Below are 23,544 nucleotides of genomic sequence, written 5' to 3' on the forward strand. Positions count from 1 at the left end.
GAATGCTGCTACTGTGCCTGCGATGGATCACAGATAAATATTGGCATGTGTGCTGTTCAGGTGCTGCATCCCTGAGAATTAGGAGGACAGAAGGGAGGCCTCATTAGGATCCAGAGACTTTCCCATCCTGTGGTAGGCACCCCCCAGGGGAAGTTTTCTTTATACAGATTCCCTTTAAGTGACAGTGCCCATCCTTGCATTTTCTTTTTTCTTTAAATGCAAGCAGCCTCCCCATCTCCTGTTGTGACTTTTCATATAGTGTGTATAGAGTAATAGATCAGCACTAGATGCTGCAATAGCAGACCTCTGGGGGTCTGGTAGAAAATTCACTGTGCCTCCAGATAACAACACTGTTAAACATTGGTGAGGAAAACAAAAGATCCGGGCACCAGCTCAGTATGCAGAAAATCCACCGATTTATTCCATGACCAGACAAGACGACACAATTATGATAGCAACAATCTGACAGCTGTTTCGCAGCTCTGAGGAAGCAAGCTACCAGCTTGCGAAACAACTGTCAGATTGTTGCTATCATAATTGTCATCTTGTCTAGTGATGGAATAAATCTGTGGAATTTCTGCATACTAAGCTGGTGCCCCGGATCTTTGGTTTTCCTCACCAATGTTTGACTTTTCATATAGGTCTGTTTGCGCACATTGCTGCTACACATTTAAAGAAAGAGGGGGGGGGATATTTTTAATTGCTGAGTCGAGGAAAAATCGCATAGCTAAGTCGCACAAAAAAATGCAACAGGATGGTGACTGCGTGAAAATCACATCCATAAACGGATCGCACTAAGGGAAACCGTGGTGACCATTTCCATTAGTGCGATCCGTTTACCATGTGGATTTTACCCGATCTTAATCGCCATCCTTCTGCATTTTTGTACGACTGAGTTCTTATTGCACTGCTTTGCTTTTTTTTTTTTTTTCCCCAAGATCCGGCAATTCAAATGTTTTCCCGCCTTTTTTTTTTTTCTTTCTTTAATTCTCCTGGTGCAAATCAAAACGGCTATCGCACCGTACACCTGACGGATCCTGGAAGGAAAAATTGGCCCTAAATCTCATCAGATTATTCATGAAAATGAGATGAAATGTCAGTGTTCTTTTCTCTCTGAATCGCTGAGCAGAAGTGTGAGTGGCTGTGCTATATTTCACCATGTGGTTTGCCTCATTATAGAATGCTCCCGCAGTGGCTGTCGGGGACCAGCTCATTCCCTTGTTGCACACTCGCTAGACCTCATTATGTCTGTTGCAGCTCACATGTGCTCTCTTCTTCTCTCCCTCAGCTTCTAAACAATGTTGGCCACAATGAAGAAAAATTAGGTTTTATGTATGAAGACATAATTATTTGGTAAGTGCAGAACTGTTGTTCTTTCAGTTGCATATTCATCCCATGCTGTAGATTCCTTTTCAGTATTGTTGTGGTAGCACTGGTCAGTGTTGTCATGTTTACCAGTTCACCAGTGAAAATATTTTATTTTATTTAGTATTTGATGCTTGGTGGCATAGTACATAGTTTTGCCATTAAAGGATACCCGAAGTGACATGATGATAGACATGGGTATGTACAGTGCCAAGCACACAAATAACTATGCTGTTTTCCTTTTTTTCTTTCTCTGCCTGAAAGCGTTAAATATCAGGTATGTAAGTAGCTGACTCAGTCCTGACTCAGTAAGTGACTGCAGTGTGACCCTCACTGATAAGAAATTCCTACTATAAAACACTTTCCTAGTAGAAAATTGCTTCTGAGAGCAAGAAAAAGGTAAAAAGGGGAATTTCTTATCAGTGAGGGTCACACTGTAGTCACTTCCTGTCTGAGTCAGGACTTCACGTCTGGTATCACTTCACTTCCGTCGCTTCGGGTATCCTTTTAAAGTAAACCTCCAGACTTGGTAACAGTTTCACAGCATCAGAACTTTGTTTTTCTTACCTAAGCCTCATTTTTAGCTGCACAGAAGCTAAGCTCCACCTCATCAAAGAAATCTGCCCGGGCATTTTTCCCCTGATACTGTGCAAAGCATGATGGGATTTCTGATGTTGTTGTTCTCGTTGCCTAGCGCGCGCAGCTGGGAGCGGTGATCAGGACACAGGACAGTTGGAACTGTCTCATGCTCCCTGTCACCTCCTTTCAACCAAAAAGATGGCTGCCCTAATGAAATCATAAACATTTGCCTGTTCTTTTAAAACAGGGTGGGTGAGAAATTATATTACCTATCTCTTTTAATTAACATAACTAATGTAACTTTTAATGACAGTATGTTTGTTTATGCTGGAGTTTCTCTTTAACTGTCCTTCAGAGAGGTTCACAATCTAGTCCCTACCATAGTTATATGTCCCTATCATACCCTAAGGCCACTTTAGAAGAGCCAAATAACATTTCTGTTTTGGGGATGTTTGAGGAAACCACAGTGAATACAGGAAACCCACGAAAACAAGGGGAGGGCTTAAGATGACAGTGGAGAGGGATAGGTTAAATAGCAATGTTAGAGTATAGTCATGAAGGATGAGGATAGGTGTGGAATTAGATGGGAGGGAATAAGATACAAAGATCAGGTGGTTAGATGGGATTTGGATATTATAGAGGAGAGAGAATGTTCAGAAAGTGGAGAGAAGGCAGATAGAAAGCAGTCGATGAGAGGTGTGGAGGTGAAATTTGAAGCCTCTATGGCTTCAAACTTCAAAAAAAGATGCAAATTCTTAAGAGAAGTATGAAGGAGGAGGAGGGGAACGGAGAAGGGAGTTAAAAGTGAACAAGTGCTTTGGATTGTGGGAGTGGGAGGATATGAAAATACAACTGTTTTGCCAAAAAGAGTACTGTACATTTCTAAAGTTGTTTAAGGCTTTTTTGTATGAAATGAAGTCGTCACTTGTGTTGGTTTTCCTCTCCAACACCGTTCAGCTACTCTAGAGCATCTTTTCAACTGTTTGTAGCTTTGGTCAGTCCGGGTTGGTGATTAACAGGATTAGGCGGACATTGGTAAGAAGGGTAAATGCATCCATGACTTGTATGATTGAGCTGTAGTAGTGTGTTGCTGCCTGGTCTAATTCAGTGAAGGATAATGTGAGTAGAGGTGTCATGGCGTCGAGACTGATGGCATGTCTAGGTTGTGATTGTTACTGCAAATATGTGAGCGTACTTTTGCCAGCATAGTAGGAAAAAAGAAGAGAGAGACGTTAAAGAGAACCCGAGGTGGGGTTCTGACAATGCTATCTGCACACAGAGGCTGGGTCTGCCTATACTGCCCAGCCTCTGTTGCTATACAGTTCCCCTTATGCTCTGCTGGCCCCCCATAAATCACAGCCGCGCTGTCAACACGCAGCGGGCTGTGTTTACCTATGTAGTGTCACTCTCGCCGCTGCCCCCCTCCAGCCTCCTGCATAGCTCCGGTCCCCGCTCGCGTCCCTTCCCTCCAAACAGCGGGGAGAGAAGGGACGCGGGCGGGGACCGGACCTATGCAGGAGGCGGGGGAGCGGCGAAACTGACAGTACAGAGGTAAACACAGCCCGCTGCGACACGCTGTGTGTCGACAGCACAGCGCGGCTGTGATTTATGAGGCATAGCAGAGCACAGGGGGAACTTGGGGGTGATTGACATAGCAACAGAGGCTGGGCAATATAAGCAGACACAGCCTCACAGCATGGCTGTGATTTATAAGGGATTGTAGAGTGCAGGGGGACCTTAGTGGGGTTTGGGATAGCAACAGAGGCTGGGCTGTATATTCAGATCCAGCCTCTGTATGCAGATAACATTCTTTAAACACACCTCGGGTTCTCTTTAAGTAAGTTATGGTCAGAGAGAGGGAAGCAGAGTATTAGTAAAATCAGTGATAGAACAGAGACAAGTAAATATGAAGTCAAACGTATGGCCATCAGTGTGAGTTGGAGCAGTGGACCACCAAGACAAGCCATGGGAGGAGGTAAGTGACAGAAGTTTGGTGGGAATAGAATTATTAGTGTCAACAGGAATGTTAAAATCACCCATGATAATGGTAGGGATTTCAGAGGAAAGGAACTGGAGGAGTCATGTAGAGAACTGATGTAAGAAAACAGAAGTAGGGCCAGGAAGGTGGTAGATAAATGATTTGGAGGTTAGAGGGTGAGTATAGTCAGACTGCAAGAACTACAAAGGATAGTAGAGAGAAGGAATAGGAGTGAGTGGCTTAAAGGAGCATTTATCCGAGAGGAGAATGCCCACACCACCACTATGTTTATTCCCACTTCGAGAACTATAAAGTGGAACCCCCCAAGAGAGGGCATCAGGTGAGACTGTCAGCCATGTTTTAGCAACCCTATAGAATGTGAAGCCATTGGAATGCAACTAACTTTTTCAAAGTTGAAAGATGTTTCAAAAATGTTGACATTAACAGAACCCACTTTGTTTTTTTCTTTTCAGCTTGCGATTAGCTTTGTTAAATGAAGCAAAAGAAGTGCGAGCAGCTGGCCTCCGGGCCCTCCGCTATCTTATTAGAGATTCCAGTATTTTACAGAAGGTGCTAACGTTAAAAGTAGATTACCTAATAGCCAGGTAAGTGACCCCACCATGCTAAGCTGACTTGAAGTTTGGAGGATTTCATTCTTTTGGCTGGGTCATAGAACACAGCGCAGTCATATGGCTTAATCCATAACAGTGATAATAATACAGTTTGGTAGCTGTGTCATTATGCCAATAGAAACAGATTCCTTAATATTATTGGCATCTTCTGTGGTGCTGTACAACAGCATAAATAGCATAGTATGATAGTACAGAGTTGTCCAATAGTAACAGTTTTCACTTTATATTACACAAGGCTGAGGTTAGGTTTCCACTGCTGCGAGTCCGTGCCGATTCCCCGCCCACAAATTCGGATGGGATTTGGCACCCTATTAAACCCGTCCGAATCCCATTGCCGTGCATAGCGCGGCTAGAGGGATTTGGCTGCAAGACGCTGGACAGCTGAGCCGGCATCGCATCTCGCTAGACACTTGCCAAGCACAGTGAAAACCTAGCCTTAAAGTGTACCTGAGACAAAAGCCATCTCAGGTACTATACTTGGGGCTTCCTTAAAGAGAAACTCTGACCAAGAATTGAACTTTATCCCAATCTGTAGAAGATACCTCCTTTTACATGAGAAATCTATTCCTTATCAAAAACAGACCATCAGGGGGCACTGTATGACTGATATTGTGGTGAAACCCCTCCCACAAGAAACTCTGAGTACATACTCCTGGCAGTTTCCTGTCTGTGAAACTTGCTGCATTGTGGGAAATAGCTGTTTACAGCTGTTTCCAACTGCCAAAAAAGCATGCAGCAGCTACATCACCTGCCAACAGTAAAAATGTCACCATGTAATGTCAGAATGTAAATCAAGGATTTAAGATTTTACAAAGGCCAAACACTGACTAAATCATTTATACATAATTATTGTAAAAATGAAGCACTTTTTTTTATTACATTATTTTCACTGGAGTTTCTCTTTAAGCCCTCTTGAGGCTGCTCAGTCCCTCCCGCTGTCTCCCTGGGTTGCTCCAGTCCTGAACAATGCTGGCCAAAACCCTGGCCGAGTCGTGCTTCGTCGCGCATACGCTGCCTGGCCAGGCTTGCTCCCCCGTTGCACTCCTTCGCCTCGGAGCATTCTGTTGTGCAGACGCAGAACGCTCCAGGGGATGGGATAGCGACATGGGAGCACGCCTAGTGAGGCAGCGCATGCGTGATAAAGCATGACTCGGCCAGCATTGTGGGTGACAGGAGCCACCCACAGAGAAGACAGCAAGGGACTGAGAGACCTCAAGAGGGCTTTCATCTCAGGCTTTCATGGCTTTCATCTCAGGTTCACTTTAACTTACAAACTCTCGGAATGTTACCTGTTTGTAAGTAGGGGACTGCATGTAGTCCCACTCCCAATAGCTTACAATTCTCTTTCTGCTCTCCTGCAAATGAGATAACTGGAGAACACCAAACAAACACTCACATTAGCATGGGGAAAACATTTGAACTTGGGGCTCTAGAACTGCAGCCCCTTAGTCACTACGCTGCTTTGAATGGATTATGTATAGGTATATAGATCTATTTTGTATGAAGGTAAAAAAAAAGCATTTGAAAAATCTGCAATAAACTTGGAAATCTGGACTATGACAAGAACCTTTGGCATGTGCCTGTATTTAGTACAAGGATGCTCTACGACTGCATTGTGAAAAGTCCGCTACTGATTTCCAGGTTTGCGCAGCCAGGTGTCATTTCACAGCGAGCTATTATACCTATTCTGATATTTTTTTTGTGTCTCTTGATGATGGTGATGATGAATCTGTTTGGCTTTTAGGTGTATAGATATTCAGCAGAGCAATGAAGTAGAGAGGACGCAAGCACTTCGGCTAGTCAGAAAGGTACAGTGCACATCAGCCACGATAATCCTTCTTTGTATTGCATTGATTTTGAGAAATATATTGTTACTTGCAGTAGGCCTGAACGATTTTAGGAATAAATTGAATTGAGCGATTTCTGTCAGAGATTGCGATTCACAATTTTCTTTAAATCAAGCTTTGTTCCCCCCCTTTGTGCCTGTTTGTTCCCCTCTGTCCCCCTGTCTCTCCTTGTGCCCCTTTGCCTCTTCATGCCTCCTCTGGATCTCTCTCTTGCCCCCCTTTGTGTCTCTGTGCCCCCTCTGTGTCTCTCTGTGCCTCCTCTGTCCCCCAAGCTGCATCAGTTCTGGACATAGCTCCCAGCACAAGTCCAGCGATGCCCGTCTATCCACTTTGCCTCCTGCAGGCTCTAATGCACGGAATACTTCCAGTATGTCATGTGACATACAGGAACCTGGAGTTTTGCCAAGCACAAGAGCCGGCAAACGGCGATAGAGGACGGACAACGTTGGACTCGTGTGGGAGGCATGTCCAACGCTGCAGGCCGCATGCGCCGGGACTTTGGGGAAGTTTGAAGCCGCTTCTTCAAACTTTCCTATGTGGAAATGACGTGTTCGCGATATTTGCCACTTTGACCATTCCGAAATTGTGATCTTGGTGATCACGATTTCGGTTTAAATTCGATTTATCTAACTTGCAGATTATCTGGTTACTTAGACTCTGTAGTAAACTAAAGCAGGATTGTCTGCCATAAAATCAAATTCCATTTACCCACTGCTCTGTGTTTATTATGTAGTCTACATGCAAGCATCCCGATACAATCATAAAGAGCTAAAAAGTAAAGTGTAAATGTAAACTGCTACAAGGGGTTTTAGATGGTCAGTGAAATTTACAACTCAGAGGCACATAGGCACAGGTGCTCTGGTTCCCCAAACTCCACCCCTGAACACAGGCCACACCCCCAAATAAAAATGTTCTGCATTCTAATCCCTTCTTTATGTCACTAGCTGTCCTTAGAATTTTACACTCTTACCACTCTCATATCATCCTTAGTGACATGAGACAAGGATCTGGCGTAAGTGCCTGAGGTTAGGGATATGAGGCAGGGATTAGACTAAGCTGCTGAGGTCAGTGATCTGGGCGGGGGGGGTCGCCCCTCCCACATAAAGCGCCTGTAGGCACATGCCTACAATGCCTTGTGGAAAATCCGGCCCTGCCTGCTTGCATGTATATTTAATGTAAATAGTATGCCACTTCGAATTGGGCCACTCAAAATCGAAATGCCGTGCATTTGATTGGTCCATATCCATGCTACAATTTGCTTTAAATCTGAATACAAGTCAGAATTCTAAGCACCTCTGTCGTGCTGTAACAGAATGCATATAAAAAAAATTAGAACATTTCATCATAACTTTATCAAAATGATTATAAAGGAAGTTGTGGAATCACAGTCCGGTAACACGGCTTCCTGTGTGATCATACATGTGCCAGTAATTCAGCAGTGCAAGTATCAAAAAAAAAAAAAAAAAAAAAAAGTGAAGATGAAATCATTAGAGTGGGGGAAGACAAGAGAGAATATAAAAACCTGGGGGAGGAGGAAGAGGAGGGTTTCTGTTGCCAGTAACAGCAAAATGCTTTCACAGGTGCACGATTGCCATACAGAGATCATATAGCCACTCTGATTTTGTGAACACACGTTTACAAATACACATTAAGGCGGCCATACATCTGCCGGTTTTGCAGGGGATCAACCATCCGATTTTATTAAAATTATCAAATCTGTTGAAAATCAAGCATGCCTGATTTCGGATCGAAATTAGCCGAATGTATCGATCGATCAAGCAAGCTGAAGGATATCAGGCCGACCTGGTCCATCGGGTGCACGGCGGTAACGGTGTGTGATATTAAAATCTCTCACCTGTCCAGCTGCTGCCAAGTGTCCAGCTACTCCTGCTTCTGCGCATGCGCCAGTGCTATATGCGGAAGTGACGTAGGACACAAATGCGGAAGCAGGTGCAGCAGGACACTCGGCAGCTGGACAGGTGAGATATTTTACTGCATGGGGCGGGGAGAGGAGGGCACATTAACATTTGGGGGGACAGCGATAGAGGCAGCATCACAAGTCCAGGTCCCAAAAGATTTCTTGCTGAATTTGACCAGGAATCGGCCTGCGGATCGGCTAATATATCGCTAGATGTACGGACACCTTTAGTCTGTTAAAGACTTGTAAATAAAGATAAAATATCTTTATGGATTTTTCTGTCAAAATCCGTATTGTATGAGCTGTATGGCCACCTTCCGCTACTGGGTAAAACTGGCATGATACACGTGTGGCTGCTGAGGGCAGTTTAGTATTTCCAGACAATCCACATACCACCTACTACTGGCCTTCAGGCATTCTATATTGTGGTGGACGTTTTTAGAGCCTTCTCCACCTGTGGCTCATGTACCTGCAGTGGCTGGATAGTATACTGTTCAGTAAGCTAGAACCTATTCAGCAAGGAGTCCTTGGGCAAGGCTTCCTAACACTGCTACTGCCTATAGAGTGCATCCGAGTGGCTGTAGCTCTGGCGCTTTGAGTCCGCCAGAGAAAAGTGCGATATAAATGCTGTTTTTATTTTTTATTTATTTATTTATTTTTAACCCCTGTTGAACTGTTGCTATCAATTTAATATAGTTTATGTTAAACTTTAAATAAGGGTTTAATTAAAAGCATTAGAGAATGTTTGGAAGACCATCATACCCAATTATGGGATTATGCCCAACAAATCGACATGTGACGTTAAGGGTACTGGGGATATTGCACACAGCAAGGGGTACTTGGTAAACTTTAAAGGGGTGCATGCTATCATGAGAAACACGGTTTTGGGGAACATTAACCTCCCTGGCGGTTAATTTTTTTTTTGCCAAATTAGCAAAAATCCTTTTTAAAAAAAAAAAAAAAAAATTTTGTTTCATGTAAAGCTACCAGAGTGGTAGCTACATGAAACACCACTAGAGGGCGCATGTGTCCCTCTAGTGCGATCGTCGCCGGCACTAATAGCAAACAGGGGAGCGCGTATATAACGCGTTCCCCTGTTTGGCTTCTCCTGTCGCCATGGCGACGATCGGGATGACGTCATGGACGTCAGCCGACGTCCTTACGTCAGGCGCACCCGATCCAGCCCATAGCGCTGCCCGGAACTCATTGGTCCGGGCAACGCAGGGCTCTGGCGGGGGGGGGGCCCTCTTTCGCCGCTGCGTGCGGGCGATCAAGCTGTGCGTGCGGCTAGCAAAGTGCTAGCTGCGCGCACAGCACTTTAAATGGGGCGAATCGCCCCAGTAGAGCCGGAGAAATCCTCCTGCGCGGCATAGCCCGAGCTCAGCTCGGGCTTACCGCCAGGGAGGTTAAACCGCTTAAGTTCAACACCTAAAACATCTGTATGAATTTAGGCAAGATTGTTATTAAAGTAACCCTGTAGTGAGAGGGATGTGAAAAGCTGCCTTTTCCATTTAAACTATGCCATATTCCTGCTTGTCCTCCTGATCTTGTGTCTCTAATACTTTCAGCTACAGGCCCAGAACTTGTGTGAACATCAGGTTCTCTGATTCACGCGGTATGAAACTCCGCATTTCTTCTTTGCTCTACAATATTATTTACAGCATAAAACCTATTACCACAAAAAGAGAAAAAAAATTGTAGAAGAACAGCATTCACTTAAACACAGTACTTTGTTCTTCAGTGGAAATCTCCTTGCTTCAGTGTGCAGCTTCTGTTCGCATCTGAAGAGGTGATAACATTATATTCCCAGCTGTACTGAAAATGAGCTCTCTCTGCTGTAGAAGCAGAGAGCTGAGAAGTGATCACTAGATATATTTTAATATATACATCAGCTGTGCAAGAAAATGCAATGGCAGCTTCCAGAGCAGATAAACTGTACTTTGGGAACTTGTAGTTTGTAAGCAGGCAAGAGTACTAGTGCACAAAAGCAAATATGTTAACTGTATGGGTAATAAAAAGTAGGAACACACATTTTTATTGAATGTTATGTCAGAGTTTTATCCCACTTTAAAGTCTGGCCATGTTAGTTACGTGCTTGTTTCAGGGGTGTGATTCAGACACTACTGCCTTAGTATTGTTTAAAAGTAAATAAGTATGGCAGCCTCTATATCCCTCTCACTACAGTATCTCTTTAAAGGGACTCCAAGCACCTCTCATGGGCATGCCTTTAAAGAGACTCTGACCAGTACTGCAAAGTACTTAAAGATGCATAAGCCTTTCTGTAGCTTGTGCTCTCCTCTTTAATTTGATGCCTGAATCGCCGTTCTACACCAAATAGTTTTCGTTCGATTTCAATTTAAAAATCACGGCTGCCATCTTGGCTATGTTATAACTAACGGGTCACCCCTGTTTTCTCTGTTAGAGAAGTGCATCACTGAATGAAGCAGGAATAGGAAGTGACACGCATGGCCATTGCAAGAGGTTTGTCCAGGGGGGTCATAGCACGACTTTGTAGGAAGTCGTCTGGCTTGGGCTCCCTGCACACTGCAAATCCGTTTTGCGATTCTGTTTCCGATTTTCATTTGAGATTTTCCCTGAATGCAATCAACAGAAAACCGGAGGAAAAAAACGCAGCATGTAATAACTATTAAAGATCAGAATCTGATGTAAAAAAAACTATTAGGAAAAAATCGGAATCAGAATCGCATGCAGTGTGCAGGGAGCCTTAAAGGCATACCCATGAGAGGTGCTCAGAGTCCCTTTAAACATTTGTTAAAAAATGTATCACAGCACTTTATCAGACGTGTACATTTGTATAGATCTGTACATCACAGCTGGAATTTGCTTCCAAAACAAACTTTGCAGAGCTGTGCTCTCCCTTTTAGTTCGTTTTTTTTTTTACATGTGTTGTGTACTGAGTTCAAGTCGTTCAACTGAAATGATTTGATATTGTTTGTGATGTGTGTGTATAATCTGTTGCTTTGGATGTGGGAAATTTGGTCCGGGTGCTTCATCAGTCTGGAACTCAACAAACATACTTTTGTTTCATACATCTGCACCAAAACAGAACTTGCTTTGGTTGCACATCTACAGTCATCTGTTGACTGTATAAACACTGTCTGTATCGCTGTCCTTCTGTATGAGTGCCTGCGTCCTCAGATCACCTCTGCCTCTGATCCATTGGCTCAGGCAGATTCTTGGGGTGGTATGTACAGGCTGTGTGGTATGTAATACGCAGTAGTCCCAGCACACGAGTTATATGCATGACAAATGCATTCTTCATCCTTCTTCCTAGTAGAAAACGTGGTACGGCCATGGTGGAAGCGGCTTGTGCCCAGTAAATATTTGGGTTTTTATTATGCTTCAGGTACTTGTTCCAGTTTTTAGTGAATAACAAATGACCATCTTATTATATTGGCAGTTGTTGAGGGAGCTGGGGTGGGATATATTAGAAAGTAAGTGAACGGTAGGGATGGAGAGTATATACAGGATTAGGCAAATTATTGCAGCTTCTAAAAAGACCAATCAAATTCCACCTTGGCAGGATTTGATTGGTCCCTTTTCAAGCTGCATATTTGCATACCTCTGAAACAACTCTTAGGGCTCAGCCACACTGTAATCGCTTTTCTGAGGGTTTTGTGATTGATTTGCACTTTCTGAACGCTTTTTAAAAATAGCTCCCGTTCACTTTCATTAAAATTGCTGTAATCGCGGCACAATTGTGCATCGCGCATGCAAAAAATCGCAACGATTTTTACTGCGATTTTTAATGAAAGTGAATGGGAGCGATTTTTAAAAACCACTCAGAAAGCACTAATCAATCACAAGCACTCAGAAAAGCGCTTATAGTGTGGCTGAGCCATTAAAGGATACCCAAGGTGACATGTTGAGATAGACACGGGTATGTACAGTGCCTAGCACACAAATAACTATGCTGCATTCCTTTTTTTCTTTCTCTGCCTGAAAGAGTTAAACATCAGGTATGCAAGTGGCAGTTACTTTCAAGACAAGGGCAGACTACAGTGTGACTCTCACTGATAAGAAATTACAACTATAAACCACTTTCCTAGCGGGAAAGAAATAAAAAGGGTCAATAGTTCATAGAGTTTAGCTCTGGCATACTTCAATGAATTGAGCAAAAACAATAAAACAGTAAAAGCTTAAAAAGTAGATTTAAATATAAAATAAAACTGTGGAATATCCTAAGTCATTTTTAGGAGAAATAGGATGGATACAATTGTTTATTTTATTAGTTTATTTTCACCTCGGATGTCCAGGAGGCTGCCATATTTATTTTCTTTTAAACAATGCCAGTTGCCTGACAGTCCTCCTGATCCTGTATATCTAATACTTTAAGCCATACCCCCTGAACAAGCATGCAGCAGGTACGGTACTCAGACTCAGATTTTACTGGATTAGCCATGTGCTTGTTCCAGGGTTTTGACTCGCACACTACTTATGCCAGGCAACTGACATTGTTTACAAGGAAATAAATGTTGCAGCCTCCATATCCCTCTCGCCTCAGATTCCCTTTAGTTATTTGCATCCTATTCACCATTCTTAGTGACCAGTCAGTTCTGAAAGGTAGTGATGAGTTAGAAATGGGAAAATTAAGCACATGTAAGGATCTGAGCGAGCATGAGAATGTCCAAATTAGGATGGCTAGGTGACTGGGTAAAAGCGTTAAGCAACAGTTTCCACCTGGATTTGGGCCAATGCAGAGAGTGCCACAGTACAAAGCACAACATTTGGGTCTCTTGGACCTTTTTCAAGAGCACTTGAGAAAGGTCCAAGAGGTTAAAACGTGGTGCTTTTGAACTGTGGCACTCTTTGAATAAATTGACCTGCATTGGTGCAGGAGAGTGGCAGGCCTGCGCAGTAAGTAAACTGGAGCCACATGTTTATGAAGAGAAGCACGGTCCAGATATTCTAGAGTGGGGCTTCCCAACCCTGTCCTCAAGTACCACCAACAGTGCATGTTTTGCAGACAACCACAAACATTCACAGGTGAGGTAATCACCGGTAGTTTCTCATCAGAGCTGATTACTGCTGTGGATTTCCACAGAACATGCATTGTTGGTGGTACTTGAGGACAGGGTTGGGAAGCTTTGCTCAGTCTAGGGGATCCCTGCAGGAGGGCAGGGGTTAGGCCCTACTGTATCCAGAGGCTTCCCTGTTCTTCAGTAAGTATGTGTTTTTTGACCCAAACCTTCGGCCCGGGTTATCCTTAGAGACCTACTCAATATAAAGGGTGTGATTTTAATGTTTTGGCAGATCCTGTGTAATCTTAAATTCCTGCCATAGTTTGTAAAATGATATTTATAATTTATTTCTCTCCGACTTTCCAATGTTTTCCTTGTGATCGAATATAATTTGTATTGGTTATAGTAATTGGGTAATTGGAAAATTGCAGTACACAGTACCCATGAAAGTAATGTAGGGGTACACAACACAGTTGACTATGACTTCACAGTCTTCTCTGCCATGGCTGCACAATATTAATGTTGCTGCTTATCTTTCTTTCTCATTTGCTGGGTTGGGAGATATAGAGCACTACTCCAGCAGGTAATCGTTGTATGAGGTACTATTTTTAGAGGGATCTTTTCCTAGAATGTCCACGTTGTGATTTCCTGTGAACCCTCTAAAACTCAAGTAGAGTGAAGCTTCGACAGAGAATGCTAGTTAGAGCTTACTTGAATGAACAAGGAATGCTAACCTGGATTGACAGCAGATCATCTGTATTCCTGAGGCTCTAAGACAACTCTGCTTATATAACGTCTTGCTTGTGTTTTGCAGATGATTACTGTGAATGCTTCCTTATTCCCTAGCTCTATAACCAATTCCTTGATAGCTGTTGGAAATGATGGCCTTCAGGAGAGGGACAGAATGGTTCGGGCGTGCATCGCTATCATCTGTGAACTAGGTGAGGTTATTGTTCTCCAGTGAGGAGAAGACAGTCCAACATAGACCTGCCTGAGAAGTCGGTCAGAGGCTTATTTATCATGACTGGAGCGAAGAAAACTGTAGAGGAGTTGTTAGGAACAACCTATCATGTTTCTGCTGTAAAATAAAACTAAGATACTCAGCCAAATCGCCAGTGCTGTAGAGTCGGAACAATTTTTGGGTACCTGGGGTTTGAATTGGTGGTTTAAATAAACTAAGGAGTCGGATGATTTTTGTACCAACTTCATAGCCCTGGTAAGTATTAGACAGGAGTCGAGGAGTCGGAGCAATTTTGGGTACCTGGAGTTGGAGTCGTGGTTTCATAAACTGAGGAGTCAGATGATTTGTGTACCACTCCACAGCCCTACAAATTATGTTTTTCCAATTTTCTTGCTCCTCCCAGATTAATCAGTTTTATGGTATGTAGTATCCTAAGGCCGGTCACACATTGGTGCATATGGCCAAAAGATATACAGTATCCCTCTCAGATCATAATCTGATCAGAGAGGGATCTGGCTAATCGAATCCCTCCACACACACTACTCATAGATTTTAGCATGAAATCTAATAAGCAAGGAAAAATGTTTTGCAAATTAAGTCAATTACTGGTATACTTATATTTAACGCTTAGGTGAATTCATTTTTAGGCCCCATTCACACTAAAGAGAAAAGCAATGTGTTTACCGGAACACAATTAAACACAAAAACAGATGGTCAATGCATCCTATGTTCTTAATGGGATGCAGTTACACTGTGAAACAGAACACAAATGCATGATGCAGTCGCCAGACCGCAAATGTGAAGTCCCGACCTGCACTTTTCCACAGCCGGACCGCAAGTGCACCATAAACACTGCAAATTGGATTCAATGGAAGTCTATGGGAACAGATGTATTCTGTTCCCACCTGTCCCGTGGAAATTCGGTGCCCCCGGTTGTTCCAGAGACCAGGAAGTATGGGTCTTCCTGATGGTTTGCAAAAGTACCAATGGGAATCCTCCTGCAACAGAGAAAATTGGTTCATGTGGTCCTGTTGCTAGGTAGGATTTACATTTACTAACCAACAGGAAGCCCCATGCTCCCTGGTCTCCAGACAAGCAGCGGACGACAAGAAAAACCGTGGAAGCAACGCTGGGCAGGTGGTGATACAAACACAGCAGCCAATATGAACGACACCGAGGCATCCGCTCAGGATACGCTTATCGTACCATTAACGATTATGCTGCATTTGCATCCCAGTGTGAACCCAGCCTTACAGAGAATCCGAGACGGAAAGAAAAAAAAACATACTACCTGAACCAGGTCTTCTCCGTGAATCCCCGACCCCAGAGGTCACAATGCTGCAGCATCTCGGCTCTCACTGAGAGCTGTGCTGTGACACAGAAAGGCGGGCAAGGGGCGTTCCTAACGCCAGGGTGGGCGTTCTGCAGGAGTTCCTTTCCTGGGAAGGATGCCCCTTCCCCTATTAGGATGCTGACAAGCTGCTTATCAGGTATTTCAGACAGCAGGGCAAAGAGGACACAGAGGCTTGTCGCCGAGCAAGGAACATGCCTCTGTGTCCATTTGTAGAATAACAGCCTCGGGTACACTTTAAAGGATACCCGAAGTGACATGTGACATGAGATAGACATAGGTATGTACAGTGCTTAGCACACAAATAACGATGCTGTGTTCCTTTTTTTCTTTCTGTGCCTGAAAGAGTTAAATATCAGGTATGCAAGTGTCTGACTCAGTCCTGACTCAGACAGGAAGTGACTACAGTGTGACCCTCACTGATAAGAAATTTCAACTATAAAACCCTTTCCTAGCAGAAATTGGCTTCTGAGAGTAAGAAAGAGGTAAAAAGGGGAATTTCTTATCAGTGAGGGTCACACTGTAGTCACTTCCTGTCTGAGTCAGGACTAAGTCAGACACTTGCATACCTGATATTTAACTCTTTCAGGCACAGAAAGAAAAAAAAAGGAACCCAGCATAGTTATTTGTGTGCTAGGCACTGTACATACCCATGTCTATCTCATCATGTCACATATCACTTCGGGTATCCTTTAAAGACAACCTAAGGCGGCACATAATTTAAAAAAAAAAAAAAAACACACCTCATACTTAGATGAGGGAAGCCTCTGGATCCTGTAGAAGCTTCCTACATCCTCATACAGACCATTGCCGCTGCCTGGGATCGTATTGAAGTTCGGCCTGCATCCTCTTCATGCACAATCTCTGCTTATAGCTATTCTCATATGAAGGAGGGAGGTGGTAGATATGGAGCATTTACCACTTCTGCTCTATGTATTGCCATCATTAGGGAACGTACACTGTGAGCTTCTGCTTCATGAATTACATGCATGCAGCTCAGGTACACAACGGACATTCTGTAATGAGGCAGATGGGTAAATAAAGCTGGGTATGAGAGCGGACTGGCTCTTCAGCAAGCCTCCTGTTCTTCCTTCCCTGCCACCAATCATGGACTGCTCCAACAAAGATAATGAAGCAGCCATACACACCGATTTTCCCAATCGATTCCCAGCAGATTCAAATTTTTATAATCTTTCCCACAACATGTTACAATGATCGTCATTTGATCAACGTTTGCCAGAAATCCATCATTTGGACTTCCACAGTGCAACACGCGGTTCTGGCAATTTTCAATAGATCTTGTTGTGATGTCCGGTGTGTGGTGGTAATGGGGCCCTCCCTGATCAGGTTCCGATCACAGAGGGCTGGATCGTTTGGCTGCATTGGGTGCCAACCTGTGTGTATGGCCAATTTTTTAGGTTAAGTAAAACAGAGCAAAAGCTAAAAGAACAATTTACATAGTAACACTGCTTACGCAATTCGCCCGTAGAGTTTAATTTTTTTATTTTTTAACCCATTAGCAGCTTCAAAGGAATTCTCTCTTTGAGATATACGCACTGCTTTTGTCCTCAGTTGGCAGAACTCTTGTGCTGTAAATTCTTGAAATGCTTTGATGTCTCTCTACGAGCAGAGAATCTAGAAACTGAAAGCAGAAGTCCTCTGTTATTGTCTCACGCTGCCCCTAGTGGCAAGTGGCCATAAATACACATTGCAGCAGTACTAATTAGTAGTAAGGAAATGTAACAAAAAATAAAAATGCTAAAATAAATTGGCCTGGAACACTTTGAAGCCTCTAAATAAATTGGCTGCTAAAGGGTTAAGCTATCCTCTACATTAACTGTCTTCAGACTCAATGAGACCTTAATATTTCCATTGTATGCCTGTAAATAGTGCACTTCCCACAATAATTTCACCCCCCCCCCCCTTCTTGTCTTCATACAGCGCTTCAAAATCCAGAGATTGTGGCGCTTCGAGGTGGTCTGAGTACTATCCTGAAAAATGTGATTGACTGCCAGCTAAGCCGAATAAATGAGGCTCTCATTACAACAGTCCTGCACCTTCTTAATCATCCAAAGACCCGACAGTATGTGCGAGCTGACGTGGAATTAGAGGTAGGTGGCCCTTTCTGTGTGCGTACATTAAGCGCTGTGCACTAATTTAGTCACGTGTGTAATCCGAGGGAAAAAACGGTTCAAGAGGAAAAAAATGCATACAATTTAAAACTCATACGAATAAGAAGTACGTTTCTTCCAGAGTAAAATGAGCCATAAATTACTTTTCTCCTCTGTTGCTGGAATTTACAGTAGAAGGTAGAAATCTGACATTCCTGACAGGTTTTGGGCTAGTCCATTTCTCCATAGGGGATTCTCAGCATGGCCTTTATTGTTTATAAAGACACTCCCTGAAAAAGATTTATACAAAGATGCTACCCAGCCTGCCTGCTCACCATACACTTTTTGGGCAGTTGGATGGAGCAACTGCCATTCACTAAGTGCATTTTGAAAATAAAGAAATCCCATGAGGAGATGGGCTAATCCAAAACATGTCAGTTCTGTCACATTTCTACTACCTACTGTAAGTGATGGGAACATAGGAGAAAAGTGATCTAAGGCTCATTTTACTCTGGAAGAAATGTACTTCTTCATTGTATATGTCTACATATATTTTAAATTTTAAGATTTTCGCGACAGAGGTTCTTTTTATAGTGGTATTTTATAGTGGTAGTAGAATACCATTAAATTTAGGCAAGTAATAACCCTCCCCCCCGGGCAACTAATAACCCCCCAAACCTTAACACTCCTCCTCACCCCCCGTGATAAAAGATGGACTCCGGGGCTATTTAGCGTTTGCGCCCATTTCTGGTCGCGCTACAATCAGTTGCTCCGTTCTGGGTCTGTTTATTTGTAGCATGAGTTTGGGCCGGGCTCTGGTTCTTTGGGTCCAGATTCTCATGCTTTGTCTCCCCTTCATGTCATGATGATTATTACAAACCATACACCTTTCCTCTACATACACCATTGCTCTAGTGTCACATTATGCCACCTGTTTGTTTTGCGTCTATCCCCGTTCATTGATACATTAGGTAGAAAAGTTGTGTACGTTCGAATCCCCCCATGAAGGCTGTAATAGACCTCCATTGAAATCCTAGTTTTCAGTTGTTTGAATGCATTCCTGAGAAACCCTATATATTAATTCTGTTTTCTATTTATTTTAGCAAATTTTGGCGCCATTCACAGATTTTCACTACAGGCACAATCCAGATACAGCAGAAGGGCAGCTCAAGTAAGTGGACTCTGTTTCTGTATAATAATGTAAAAAGATGATATGCTGCACATTACTGGCTCTACTGAGCGCACTAGTCCCTGGAGAGCTTTAGTGTAGCCTTCTTGTTAGAGGTGGTCAGTGAGACGCTCATGATTTGGTCTTGCGTGAAAATTTAAGGTGCATATACATGTACATTAACTGTCGCCCATAGAAATCAGGATTAGGGATGATATTACAAAAACAAATCTCTGTTCTGAAGGTGTGTCTTTATTCATGTGGCCTGTGTAAGAGGGGATTAACTGACCCTTGATGCTCCCTGTGGTCACTGCGCTCCACGTTCCATCACTCTGATACAGCTTCCAGCCAGAAGAAGGAAGTATCAGAATGTTGGAGCGCAGCAGCTAGAAATGGCAAAAAGGGTGAGGTAACCCCTGCGGCCTGCATGTATAAAGGCTCTATTTCTGTTCTGAAACATCCAGGACCGCGATCCAAATTAGTAAGCCCATCACTAATCAGGACCAGACTTCTAAAGCGACAGACCTGAGCAGAAGCACTAGAATTGTGTGTCTGAACTACAGCCAAGCGACATGTGCTGTTAGTGTGGAGGGGAGGAGGGACAGCGGCATATGGAGAGGAGCTCATTCCTAACTGCCGATTCAAGATCCAGCGTGTCTGATCTTCCAGAAAAGTCAGCTCTGTACACAGGCTAGATTCCCGACCTACACAGCCCCAACTGCTGTCTTGGTTGAGCTTCCTGTTAATGAGAAGAAATGTGAGTAATCCAGGCTTGCATGCAAATTGTATTCAGCTTGGAACCTGGCCAATCAAATATACTTCCTTCTGATTTGGAATGTCAAATTCCATTCTGAATACAATTTCCATGTAAGAATGTGGAATGATTACAGTCTTGCTGACCATGTCTAGCGTTTCTGCAGCAGTTTGTGGCACCGCAAAGAAAGAAAGAAGTCACCTGATCGGCAGGGCTGAACGGATAAGGTAGTTGCAAAAACCACCTCTCCCGTGGGTCGCAATGGTCCACTTTCACTTGCGTGACCCCCTGGGTCATGACACTGCACTGAGAGACTGTGTTGCCTCTCATAGCGTGCAGGAAGGCGGGGGAGAGGCAGGAGGTGTGGCCAGGGGGAAGAGCTCAGGAAACCGTGTAGGAACACCACTGGCGGGCGTTTTAAACAGGGAATTCCTCTTCCCTCTGTTTACCTCAGTTAGCTAAACCTGGGGGGGGGGGGCGCTATAGCGTGGCGGTGGGGGACATAGAACCATGTCATTAGGCAGAGAACATGGCTCTGTGTCCCGTCTGCTCTTTAAGGTGGATAATCATCTGGCATCTTGGCGGTCGAGCAACCATCAGATTTGAAATGGAATCCGATGAAAATCAGTGCCGCCTAGTGCACGCCCGATCGCCAATGCAACCAATTTGAAGTCGAAATTGGTAGCATATATCGGTCGGACATGCTGCAAGTTGTAGGGTGGGCGGTAACAGCGAGCGATATTGGGACAAGCAAGGAACACAATGAAACCCCCCCCCCCCCCCAGCACTGCTCCCCATTTATAAATGTGTGTGCGTTTATACATTACCGTTCCTGTGTCACGTTGCCCGTCTGTCTTCCATCTGTACCCGCCACTCTTCCGTTACACAACGCTGGCGTGTGACATCACAGTCCATGCTGACAGCGTGTATGCGGCTGTGGAAGAGCGGCAGATTTAGGCTACGTTTCCACTGTAGCGTGATATTTTCGCCTGCAAAAAATCGTATAAGATTTTTCTGATTGGGGAAAATTTGCATGTAAATTTATACGCGGTTTTATGCGAAAATTCGCATTAGTTAAATATGCATAATCTGCCTAGTAACAGCTTAGTCATGACTGCTGACAACTTCCTGTAACCATGGATCTAATGTGAATTTTCGGGCAAGTAACGCGAAAATTTGCATTGCCTATACAAAGCATTGTACGCGTATCGTACGCGATGTCTGAAAAAATTTATACAGGACCTCAGATTTTTTTCACGCGTACGAACGCTAACGAAAATTTGCATTGAATGGAAACAGCCCTATTCTACACCATTAGTTGCAAAATCAATGCAAATTTTCTGAGTGAAAAATCTGACACAGAAGACGGACTGGCACCGTGACACAGGACAGGTACACTAGGGGGCGGTAGTGGACTCGACTGATTCCCAAGAGATTTCATGCGAAAATTGATGGGGAACCGGCCTGCGGTTTATGGGCAGTCGAACAATCTTTCTCTAATCAGATTCGATCCGTCTCTTGGTGAATCTGCCCATCATCGCTAGATGTATGGCCACATTGGCCTGTGATGGGAGCTAGTTGTACATTGTATTCATGTCTGGCTCAGGATTTGTCCAGTGCTGGGAAAAGCTGTCCTTTTAAGCGTTCCCTGTGCTGCAATATAAGCAGTTCTGAGCGGTGATTACTTAGGAAGTGCTGGTTACATCACTGTAATGTGTTAGATTGCCTTCAGTGCTGAGAATCCTCACCACAAGGTGTTGCCATCTCATTAGACGTTACACTCAGCTGATGAGGTGTTGCATGCAAAGTTCACAAAGCACTGGAACATCCAGAAACTCTGTACATAAACTCTCACTGCTGATCTACACAGTTACTGCTCTGTGTAATCACTGGGGTTTTGTGGCTGTATAGTGTACTGGTTAAAGGGGCACTATGGTGAAAAATTGTAAAATTTTAAATATGTGCAAACATATACAAACAAGAAGTACGTTTTTTTTTCCGGAGTAAAATGAGCCATAAATTACTTTTCTCCTATGTTGCTGTCACTTACAGTAGGCAGTAGAAATCTGACAGACGCGACAGGTTTTGGACTAGTCCATCTCTTCATGGGGGATTTTCAGGGATTTATTTATTTTCAAAAGCACTTGGTGAATGGCAGTTGCTCTGTCCAACTGCCAAAAAACTGTAGCAAGCAGGGAAGCTGGCCAGCATCATTGTTTAAATCCATTTTAGGGAATATCTTTATAAAGAGATAAAAGCCTTGCTGTGAATCCCCTATGAAGAGATGGACTAGTCTAAAACCTTTTGCTTCTATCAGAGTTCTACTACCTACTGTAAGTGACAGCAACATAGGAGAAAAGTAATTTATGGCTCATTTTACTCTGGAAAAAACGTACTTATGTGTCTGTGATGCAGTGGGGGTGTCTCGGCACCCTGCGGAGAAGTATAGGAGACAAAAACGGGAGCCCAATAGTGTAGTATATCGATATACAGGTGGATAGTGAAAATGCAAAAATACTACTCACAAAGGGGGGTTGCAAATACCAACCGTATGAAGCAGGTGGAGACCATGAAACCCGACTCCACTCGGGGTAGTCCCAGCCGGGACCTGGATGTGGTCGCTCTCCTTTGAAAAAAAAGGGGGACAGGCGTTCACTGTGGTGGAACCCACAGGTTATCTGTCACCACCCCTCAGACACAAAGTGTGTGGGGGTAAAATAAGCACAATAGGGGTAAAGAGGCACCCTGGTTGGATAAAAAGCGTCTAAAAACAGCTTAAAAACAAAAAGATAATGAGGTGGCTTACACCTGGATAACGAAATCTTTTGTTACATACAAGGATTTCTTTATTAAGGTAAGCCACCTCATATTATCTTTTCGTTTTTAAGCTGTTTTTAGACGCTTTTATCCAACCAGGGCGCCTCTTTACCCCTATTATTCTAATTTGTCTGTTTCTGTCCCCTTTAAACGGAACCAGAGACGAACAGTCTTTAAAAAATAAAAAAAATGTTCTACATACCTGGGGCTTCCTCCAGCCCCATAAGCCTGGATCGCTCCCACACCGCCATCCTCCGCTGCCTCTATCGCCGGTACCGGGTCCCGTCACTTCCGGCGGACGTGGCCAATTGTACGCAAGCACAGAGACTCCCTCCATATCTTTACCCCTGCGCAGTACGGAGGGAGCGCACTGCGCTTGCGTCGACTGGCAGAAATGACTGGACCCGGTAGCGGCGGACAGAGGCAGCGGAGGACGGCGGCGTGGGAGCGATCCAGGCTGATGGGGCTGGAGGAAGCTCCAGGTATTTATAACATCTTTTTTCTGTCCTACTGGTTCTGCCTCTGCACATGACACCAGGGTTCAATTCTCGACTCTTCCTGGTTAGTAAGTGGGCATCTATTCAGTAAGGAGGCCTTGGGCAAGACTTCCTAACACTGCTACTGCCTACTGAGCGCACCCTAGTGGCTGCAGCTCTGACGCTTTGAGTACAAAAGGGAAAAAAATGCGCAGTATAAATGTTCTGTGTTTTGTCTTGTGTACTACACTTACATTTTCCTTTTTGAAAGTGAACCCGAGGTGAGAGGGGTATGAAGGCTGCCATATGTGTTTCCTTTTAAACAATACCAGTTGCCTTTATAAATTGGATGGTGTGTAGGCGCTTCCACATAATAAAGTGACAGACAAAGTTCCAATCATTTTCAAAAGTCCTCCTCCACACAGAAAGACTTAGATTGTGATCCACTATTGACATGTGAAGTAATCATGAGAAGATATGTATTGGCATGAGAAGACAGAGGAGAGCCATCTGATCTGCAGTGAATGCTCTATTGCTGGTCTGTGGTTGGTCAGCCATTTTATCTGGTGAGTGGTTCATTTGTATTTTGGTGATTGGGACCACAA

The 23,544-nt window shown here is 43.8% G+C and overlaps 1 protein-coding gene across 2 annotated transcripts in view; it reads left to right on the plus strand.

The window, feature by feature from the left end:
• RICTOR (RPTOR independent companion of MTOR complex 2) overlaps positions 1–23,544 on the plus strand; it is a 196,497-nt gene that overhangs the window by 95,199 nt on the left and 77,754 nt on the right. For both annotated transcript variants that reach the window (XM_068250448.1, XM_068250439.1), the window contains exons 4-9: positions 1,289–1,353; positions 4,396–4,527; positions 6,299–6,362; positions 14,116–14,242; positions 17,555–17,724; positions 18,828–18,895. In XM_068250448.1, the coding sequence (XP_068106549.1) occupies positions 1,289–1,353; positions 4,396–4,527; positions 6,299–6,362; positions 14,116–14,242; positions 17,555–17,724; positions 18,828–18,895 (626 nt within the window). The remainder of the gene's footprint in view (positions 1–1,288; positions 1,354–4,395; positions 4,528–6,298; positions 6,363–14,115; positions 14,243–17,554; positions 17,725–18,827; positions 18,896–23,544) is intronic.

The sequence above is a fragment of the Hyperolius riggenbachi genome, chromosome 1 (genome assembly GCF_040937935.1).
Source record: "Hyperolius riggenbachi isolate aHypRig1 chromosome 1, aHypRig1.pri, whole genome shotgun sequence".
Lineage (NCBI taxonomy): Eukaryota > Metazoa > Chordata > Amphibia > Anura > Hyperoliidae > Hyperolius > Hyperolius riggenbachi.